The sequence below is a fragment of the Triticum aestivum genome, chromosome 7B (assembly GCF_018294505.1).
Source record: "Triticum aestivum cultivar Chinese Spring chromosome 7B, IWGSC CS RefSeq v2.1, whole genome shotgun sequence".
Classification (NCBI taxonomy): domain Eukaryota; kingdom Viridiplantae; phylum Streptophyta; class Magnoliopsida; order Poales; family Poaceae; genus Triticum; species Triticum aestivum.
This window is the reverse complement of record NC_057813.1, coordinates 509,140,871-509,150,883: the sequence shown is the minus strand read 5'-3', so window position 1 is coordinate 509,150,883 and position 10,013 is coordinate 509,140,871. Positions and strand designations below refer to the sequence as shown.

General features: G+C 38.9%; 1 protein-coding gene across 1 annotated transcript in view; it reads left to right on the top strand.

The window, feature by feature from the left end:
- Window positions 1–6,534, top strand: part of LOC123156320 (SUMO-activating enzyme subunit 1A) — a gene marked incomplete in the record, with an annotated part of 6,918 nt that extends 384 nt beyond the window's left edge. Inside the window, 9 exon segments of the mRNA XM_044574459.1 lie at window positions 363–414; window positions 948–1,143; window positions 1,508–1,587; window positions 1,690–1,806; window positions 2,537–2,590; window positions 3,583–3,649; window positions 4,070–4,173; window positions 4,255–4,362; window positions 6,111–6,534. Coding sequence (XP_044430394.1) covers window positions 363–414; window positions 948–1,143; window positions 1,508–1,587; window positions 1,690–1,806; window positions 2,537–2,590; window positions 3,583–3,649; window positions 4,070–4,173; window positions 4,255–4,362; window positions 6,111–6,224 — 892 coding nt within the window.
- Window positions 6,535–10,013: the final 3,479 nt, after the last annotated feature.

The following is a 10,013-nucleotide window of genomic DNA, read 5'->3' as shown; positions in this document are numbered from 1 at the left end:
GCTCCTTCTTCTTTTCTCTTTCGTTTACTCCATTATTTCTGTTTTCCTGTTGTGTTAGCGCGTGCTGTTCTTGTCTCGAGAAACCCACCTTTTTGTTTTCTGGGGCTCTCAGCGAGTTTCCAGCCGAGATTCAACCTTTTGCACAGTACCCCAAAAAATCTTCTGTTATAATTGGATTCCCCCCTGATTATGTGAACCCGGTTTCATGCTTTCGGTAGAAAATTTGGGCTTTTTTTTTCTGCCAATGTTATTTGTTCTATTTCTCTTTGTTTGGGTGTGTAATTTCTGCCTTTTCTGTAACATTGTTTGGGCGCGTTCTTCTGTTTTCACCTGACTGTTATATTTGTGTTTGCTCGGAACAGGCTAAGTAAAGCGCATGTGCTCGTGTGCGGCGTGAACGGTACTACTATTGAGGTGGGCAGCTAAAATTGCCTTCTATTAGTCTGCTTCACAGACAATTTATTTATTTATTTATTTTAATCTTCGATTGATGGTCTGGTATTGATTATATCTGAAAATATAGCATGGCATGGAAATTAGGGTTCAAGCTGTTATGATAGTAATTATTACGGTTCAAGGTTGTAATAACTGGTATCTGTGGATTGGACTAATGTTCTGTATTTTGCATTGCTGAAATGAATGATGTCCAACTCTGTCATTTTGAGTTTCTTTAAACTGTCTATGTGCTAGCCTGCTAGTTTTCTTCGTAAGTGCTAAATCTTTTTCTTTCCGGGATAAAAATAATTAAACTAGAACTTACTGTTCCTTTGATTCTCACTCATGTTCCATCTTGTCGAAGCATACTGATTTTTCCAAACAGAGGCCCCCAATTCTTTTTGACATTGATTAAATTTCAGTATTTTAACTTTTAACATGATATTTACAGTTTAGTTAATTCGGTGAAGGCAATCACAGACACTAAAGTTGATTTCTCTCCTACTCCGCAGTTCTGCAAGAATATTGTTCTAGCAGGAGTTGGCAGTTTATCCTTGATGGACGATCACATAGTCACAGAGGATGATCTCAATTCAAACTTCCTAATTCCTCATGATGAGAGTGTGTATGGTGGTAAATCACGGGCAGAGGTTTGCTGCGAGTCCTTGAAAGATTTCAATCCAATGGTCCGAGTTGCTGTTGCAAAAGGTGAGCTGTATAGTTTGATGCACTTTTTCCTTAGTGTGCTTATTATGCTTAATAAATATATATTGTATACAGCGATCACGTCTTGCATTCTAGAATTGGTTTGTTCCAAAATTACTGGCAGGAGTGTGTTCAATTTGTTTTGTTAACTGATAATGCACTCATCACGCTGCCATAGTTGAGGAAGTTCTTGCAAGAAAGATCATTTGATGATAGGAACAATCGGGTTGTTATGGTATTACACACTGTTTTACTAATATTGTTTCTGTAAGATAAATTTTGAACCATTCTCAGTTGGCCATATAATCTGAGATTCTTTTTACAGTATTGATTGGAAAAGTTCTGACTATTATGTTATTTTTTCCAGGTGACCCATCACTTATTGATGGAACATTCATTGACAGGTTCGACATTATTGTAGTCAGCCGCGCATCTCTTAAGACAAAGGTGTAGATCCTTCTCTTAAGTATTTTTTCGTAACTATTAGTTTCTTTTGTCATGTGTTCCATTTCTTATCCTTACTGTTGTTGCATATGTGTTATGTTTTAGTTGTTTATTAATGACAACTGCCGGAAAAGAAGCAAGCATATTGCCTTCTACTCTGTAGACTGCAAGGATTCTTGCGGTGAAATATTTGTTGATCTGCAGAACCATAGCTATCTTCAGGTATGTATTTCGTAAGGACTTGTGGCATCTAGTCTGTTGATCCGTTGATTAGCATTGTATTACTTGCTTTGTTCACAAGTCAAAACATTTATGCCTTCTGATTTGCTTAAGAAATACTGGGCTCAATGGCAATCACTCCCATGTGTTAGTGAGTACACAAAATAATGGGTGCTGAGAATTGGGGTCTGCTGCTAGAGTTGGAGCTGTTATTTGTGGGCCCAGGAAATAAGTGCAGCCCCCATTTTGGATTTGGCTTTTTTTTTTCTAGAATATGCATGAGTGTGCATATCATATATTAAAGAAGAAAGGGGTGAAGAGCCCCTCCACAAGGTTTAGAACCGTAATTACAAGGCTCACACTAGCCTCCACCACCACACACACAAGAAGTTAGGAATTACTCGTCACTGGGCTGCCTATAGATACCACTAAAGAAGAATACTAGGTCACCCTTAAACTTCCCTGCCGATCTCCATGTGCGCCCTTCACGATCAATGTTCCGAAGTGCCGTTAGAAGTGATAGTGTTTCGCCGTCGAAGACAATGGCGTTGCGGTGTTTCCACAGTTCCCACAAGCATAGTGTGAGGATTTGGCCTTTAGGGGCTCTAAAGTGGGGGCTACTACTGGAGATGCTCAGAATGCTTTCCATATTTATGATAACTAGTGGCATGCAATTTTTGTCTTAAGTTCATTCTTAAAATGTACATCCCTGAAATTGTTTTTATTTTTTCAGAAGAAGCCTGGAGGAGAACCTGAACAGCAGGAGTTGAAATATCCTAGTCTGCAGGTATGGAAGTTTAATTTGAATTTATTTTGTAGGCTCGTAGAGATAAAGTCTTTCAGTAGCTGTGCTCTCTTGTTTTGTACTCCTTCCTTTTTTATTTGCTCCGCGTATTAGGTTTGTCTAAAGTCAAACTTTATGAACTTTCAACAAGTTTGTAGAAAAATATATTAACATATACATCACCAAATCACCGTTGGATTCATCATTGAATATATTTTCACATCATATAGATTTGTATTGTAAATGTTTATATTGCTATCTACAAACTTGGTTAAACTTTATAAAGTTTGACTTCAGTCAAAGCTAATATGCGGAGTAAATAAAAACGGAGGGAGTACTCCTCAAGTTGGTTATCCTTGTTTTGCTATGCAACTTATACAAATTACATGATACACAGAAGCAATTCGAGTTATGTTTTCATATTATGATATAAAATTCACGTTGATACCTTCTAGGATAGAACATCTAGTGTTTCGTGGCAGGAGAGAGAAAAAGAAAATAAGTGCTTTTATTGCATTTTTGTTTCCCTCTAGTTCTGATGTGGCTCTGTGATGCCCATCTACCCATATTTGGAAAGGCCTGCAATTTCTTTTTTGGGTAATACATTTGTTGGAGGTACCTCTGGTTGTTGTTCTTTTTATACTGCTTCTGTTCTTCCTTAAATTGTTTGTTGCATGCAAGTACTTATGCATGATTGCTATGTACTTAATACTGGTTCAATCTGTTATTGTACTGATGGTGCTATATTACTCCTGTGCTATTTCTGTAGTTCAGTACGATATTGCTGGAATACCTACAGGAACTGATATCACCCCCTTTTGGATGCTTCGTTTGCCAAATATAAAATTTTAATCCAATGATTGCAATTGTACACTACTACTGAATCTCATATGATTTGCTTAAAAATCAATCACACCCTTCTGGATGTTTCATGTGGCAAGTATTACAATTTGAATCACATTGACTGCATTTACATTTGGTTTGTTTTTATACAGGAAGCTATTTCTGTGCCCTGGAAGGATCTGTCCAAAAAAACAACTAAATTGTACTATGCCATGAGAGGTGATGATATGAGAACCTAAGATACTGTTCCTAAGGTTTATGTTGTCTAATAGTGGCAACTGTGTTTGTTTATTTTCTTGGTCTTTTTTTATGGGCAAATATCAGGCGAAAATTGGGATCAATGTGATTCATTTGTACGTACATAAATGATAAATATTTAGTGGAACAGATCAAATTGGATAGCTGTTCTGCTAAGTATTTTCTTTTTCATATCTCACAAAGCAAATGAGTGCTCCTCTGCGGACATAGAATATAACATCCCATATTCAACTGTTTTTTTGAGATTTTCTTTAGGACTTGTATTTTTGCTTTTCAACCAAAAATTACTTATTTGCATGTTCACTTGATCTATGATTGTTTACCTATCTGTATTTTACCACGTCTTGGTTTTGTAACTAACATAAACACGTCTGTTTGCAGTCTTAGAAAGTTATGAATCATCTGAAGGGCGTGACCCCGGTGAGACATCACTTTCTGATCTACCTGCAGTTTTGGCTCTGAGGAAGGATATGTGTGATAGAATGGTACAGCTTTGGCCGTTTGTCATACTTTGAGCAATCGAGTCACGTTTCTTCAGATATTTTACACGGCACTTTAAACTGCAGTCTTTGGATGAGTCTCGAATTCCTACGTCTCTCCTGGAACGGCTTCTAGCAGCTGGGAAAAAGGAACATCCTCCTGTATGTGCAATCCTTGGTGGCATTCTTGGTCAGGTAGGTCCAATCTTCCATCCTTTATTTTTTGTTTCTTTTATTTGTTTAGTTTTTGTGATGCTGGAAAATAAGCACAGTAATTTATCTCATTTACGTATAGATCACTATCTTTTTTTTAATATGTGGAACATAATAGCTCAACAGTAAATATAGTCATCTCAAGCAATGTATGTCATTAAGTTGACAAAAGTAGGTGACATATTGAGACGACACTTTGAATGCAGTCACTTTAACATAATGGTAGGATCTACTACTAACATAACACTAACTACTGTAAAAGTCGATAAAAGTAAACGACACTATCCTTCTCTGATTTATTGAGGGGTTGGCTCCTTTATATAGTTAGACACGACTTGACCGACAAGCTGGGGAGTCTATTCAATCTCTAATACGATCTAGAAACTGAGTGGGCTCTTTCCTAACAAACTTGCTTAGCCAACTGTGACTCTAATTAAGGAATGGGACTCCATGTTTGATGGTCTAGCCCACAGTACACCGATTCAGGTTTAAATTAATTGGGTCAAGGCAAGTCCAAACGAGACTTCAACTAACTATGATTTATTTAAAGCTTGAATATGCTTCTTTTTTTCTAAATAAAATTACTGCAAAACGAGTAAAATCTGTCGATGATATCTTACAACTGCATTTAAATCCAAATCATAATTTTATGTTGATCACATGAAGATTACATGTCTTGTAAAGTAACCGTGGCATGTTATATCTAAAATTGTCAGTTAAGGTTCAGTTAAACTGGACTTGTCCTGACTTAACTTCTGTCCCATGTGTTGCATGCTATTTCCTGAAATTATTATTTGCACGCACCAACACCAAAAACATTTACTAAACCTGCTAGACAAGTTGCATCCTCTTCCTCTTGCCCTTCATTGTAGCAGCAACCGTTGGTGTATTCCTTGATCAATATATACCACACACCACATGACTTCTCATTATGATAGTAGCTGTTCCAACATCCTTAACATCATTTTTTTTGTGTGTTAATCATACTTGGATTGGATCATATTGTTTTCTGGCATAGTTTAAAAAACCATACCGGAGATCTGACTGTAAAAACTGGAACTGTCTACTCGTCCAGTTTGGCCTAGCGACTGCTTAAGCATGTGAGCAGCCCTTATATGGTTAAACCATGGTCAAATCAGGTGGTTTGCACTGAACCATAGAGCAGTTTGGCCTGTTGCACGCCACTCACGCTAGAAAAAAGTTAGGTGCGACCTCACGCGTCAGTGCAGAACTAGCGACGACACCTACTCAACTTGGCTATGCTGGTTTGTTGATTGTGATGCAGAAATGAAGGTACTCATCCCTTAATTGAAGTACAGTACTACCAATTAGCCCAGCGGTCAAACCAATGAACCAGCATTCCAACAGCTGAACCAGTGAACAGAGGTACTCACTGGTTCAAAACTGTGGTTCATAGATAGCTCTTGGTAGGCCTTGAAATTGCATTAGGTCACTTGGTGGAAGATAGCGCTGCGGTTTGAAAGTTGCCACATGGATTTTTTAAAAAAGAATCTCACACCCGTAATTGATCCAAGAAGGATGTGAATGAACATGCAATGTTTCCTGAAACATGTAGAAAAACCTCCAGCCCGAAAATACACTATATTATATTCCATTTATGTGCAGAAATATTGGAGTGTGAATTTCATTTAATTTCAAGCCTTCTCATATTTGAATGTTCTCTACAGCGTACCGCTCACGGCTTTGCTCTTTGTTTTTGGTTCTAACAGGAAGTGATTAAGTCAATATCTTGTAAAGGCGATCCGATCAAGAATTTCTTTTACTTCGACGACGCTGATGGTAAAGGGGCCATGGAGGACATCCCCCCAACTCCTGAAGACTGAATCACGTGATACGTACTCCCTCCGTTCCAAAATAGATGACTCAACTTTATTTTAGAACGGAGGGAGTAACTCTCATCCGACATGGCTCGCTGATAATTGTACCCAATCATTAGAACTGAACATGTGAGAACTCTAGATCGGTGGCTGAGGCTGGAAACTTAACTTAGCATTTTAGCGTTTTTGTCACTGGTACTTAGGAGGTGTTTGGTTCGCCGATTTGTAACGTCATCTGTTTACGCTGGTAAGGGATAACGTTGAATCTTGTTTGGATCAACCCGGCCGTAATGAGATAACGCGGTATCAGGTCCCAGCCTAGTTGTAATCTCATTACGCCCGATTTGCTGTGCAATCGGAAACCGCCGCACGATGCTTCTCGAACTGATCCTCTCACCACATGCTACCGCCGCACGATGTTCGTATATGCTGGCCGCCGTTCATCGTGGACTGCGCTGCGCCGGGAAGGGTGCCGGGAAGGGCGTGGTTTTTTCGTGGAGGCCGGCGCGGACATCACCGTCGACGAGCTCAGCGACGTGAGGTGCCCTCCGTTCCTGTTCTTCGAGTTCATCGGCGACCACGTCTACAGGGCGTTGCCGCTGGGCGTGCTGCTCGCAGCGGTCGCCGATTAGCCCCTGGTGTCCGTAGGCCGCCGGACTTCCCACTGCATCAGCGTGTGGCGCCCCTCTGCGTCAGCCCATGCCAGACCCAAAGAGAGCCCTGCCATGACTGCTCTTTTGAGATTTGTTAGCTTTTTTTTTATTTCAGCAGACGAATCGATTACGTTACCGTCCGCTACCAAACAAGTTTGAGTTTCATTCGTTTACGTTTACGGTATCAGCGTAACTCCATTATGTTTACGTTTGCGGTGTTTCTCTGGAACCAAACACCTTAGCGTTTTAGCGTTGGCATCATGCTATGACAGATGAGTACTGCATTGAACAAAATTACATTCTCCTCCAAACAATTTCAAAGCGAAGCCCACCACGCTATTGAATGATGAAATGCTTTATTTTCTGCTTGCCTTGGTGGTGGTTAGTGATTAGAATACAAATATATCACAAACCACATGATGAAAGAATAAACAGCGGTACAATAAGGGGCTGTTTGGTTCTAGGCATATGAGTGCCATACTTTGCCATACAATGTTGCCAAACTTACGTAAGGTTAGTTCTTTAAAATGAGAGTCACAAGTTGGCAAGCGTAAGGGAATCTTGCCACACTTGTTGTGTGTATGTGATGTGGGATCATAGTGTGGCTTGCCTAAGATGTGGCTTGAACCAAACACACACCTAAGTTGATCAAATTTGCATAACCTTAGGTGTGGTAAGTTTTGGTAAACTTAGTCTCAAACCAAACCGTCCCTAAATGAGGAAGCTTTTCTTCCAGCGGTGCTTCCACATTGTCATCCTTCCATCATCCCTATCAAAATAAATGTCTCAACTTTCGTACAAAGTTGAGACACTTATTTTGGGACGAAGGGAGTAGTTATTTGTTGCTGATTCTTGAATGAACGGCGGGATTTGGCATCATGGGTGTTTAGATAATCACCTACATATGAATCCAAGCTAATATGCAGAGTGAGTGAAAAGGGAAAAATACTCAAATATTTTTTTAGTGTATCAACAATATTTTTACTTGTGCAAGGATAATTTTTTAAAACAATAATTTTGAAATACGCGAACATTGTATAGAATACATCAACATTTTTTGCACACAATATTTTAAAAAACAAACGATTTTTAAACAAGTGGACTTTATAAAACGTATGGTGTTTTTATAAATATGTGAACCTTTCTTAATAAGTTGAAAAATATGTGATTTACTATTATTCAAATCACCTTTCACACATTTCTTCTAAATAAAATATGTTATTTTTTTGAGGGATCCCAAACTTTATTAAAATTGAACAATGTTCAGCAGGGCATAAAGAAGGTCATGGGGGGATATAAGCCACATATGGTGACCCGAAGGAAGCCATACAACAAATTTTGCAAGATTGTGCGCCTCCTGATTCAAAGTCAACTTTCGAACATAAAATCACAGCTAGAAAAACAGACTCATCTCCTATTTATCTCTTTCTGTAAAAGCAAAGGAAAATCTTTATGGCCCAGTGCATTCTTCGCTTAAGGCGGAGTAGGAGCAGTGACCTAAATGCAAAGTAGAGGATCCGTTGGTTCTTTATACTTCGAGTTTTTTTTGCGGGGTAATAGGAGTTTATTCAAAGTTTATAGAGTTACAATCAAAAGGCACAAGTTCCTCAATACATGTGGGGGCCATGGTTAAGCCACTCTGCCATGAAAAATTATTCCGACAAGAGTTCACAGAGAGGTAGGAAACTAGAGAAGACGCACAAAGGAGTACTAGGAGGACTACAAGGCTGGTGATAGATTTAGATATTTCACATATATATGGGGTGTTCAAAATGAACAAAATCAACATGAAGGGAAGAATTTTTGGTGTACCCTAGGACGAGGCTGTTCTGATCCTGAGCTCATGTGAGCTCAGGTGAACCATAAAAAAATGGAAATAAATTCAAAAAATTCTGAATTTTTCATTGATAAATGTTTTGATTGCTTGCAAAGTTTAATCACGGGATGACATTTGTGGAAGATGTGGCAAAAACATCAATGCTCCAAAATGTTTTCCCCGTGATAAAACATTTATCAATGCTCGGTACAACTTTTTGTATAGATTTTTTTGATTTTTTTTCCATTTTACTGTTTATCCGAGCTCACAGGAGCTTGGGAACTGAACAACATTTTCGGTGTACCCTAACACTTCAGCATAATAAAGAGAAAAAATGGGTACCGGCATAAAATAACTATAGATTGTTGATTCGAAAAAAAGGGAGTACCTAGAACTCATCTAGATGAGATATAATTTGATTTTATTCACTTTGAAAACAAGAACAAATACAACCCACGTCAACACACACATCTTATAGCATCACATTCAATGGCTATAAAAGGTGAACGAGACCAAATTATATCTCATCTAGATGAGTTCTAGCAAAACTGCGAAAAAAAACTACTAATTGTTACACCCTAAGGGTCTGTTCGGTATAGAGGAAATTCGCATGAACATTTGACGGCTCGGTTTTCATTGGAATTCTTGCATGCAGTGCGTTCGGTTCAAAGGAATCTCGATGGTCCGTTCCATTGAAAAGTTGCGTGAGCCTGTACTTTTCACAGGAAATCTAAAATCCGGTAGAACCTCATGTGCTCGCGGAGTCCCAAGGCTAGCACTGCCTTTTTTCGCTACGCACCACAAGAGTAGGGCGTCCAGCCGAATAAAAAATAATAAAAACTGCTAATCACCACTGATGCCCATCCCCTCGTTACACTGGAAAGGGCCAAACAATGCTGCTGCAAGTATGCTTTTTCCTGCAAACCAAACAGGCCGGTTTTTCTGGTACCTATGTTTTTAGATTCCACATGTTTTTACTGTTCACCAAACCTTGTTCCCGTGAAGTTGTTTTTTCCTGCATTTTCTCTTCCTCCATACCGAACGGAGCCTAAAACTTTGTTCTTATCCTAAAAACAGAACATTATATACTTTCAAAAGGAAATAAATTTGATGACCGCACAATTGCTAGTTGTCAAAACACTCGGCGAGTTACTTCTAATATGTTAGTACAATACAATTTATGGACACATATGCTGAAAGAATAAACACATTACTTTCAACTATTGCTTCCACATTGTTGTCATCCGCCCACTACCGCTTCAGGCCCTAGGAAAAAAAGCAGAGTATTATTTTTTGTTGCCGATTCTCGGATGCTTAGGCCATCGC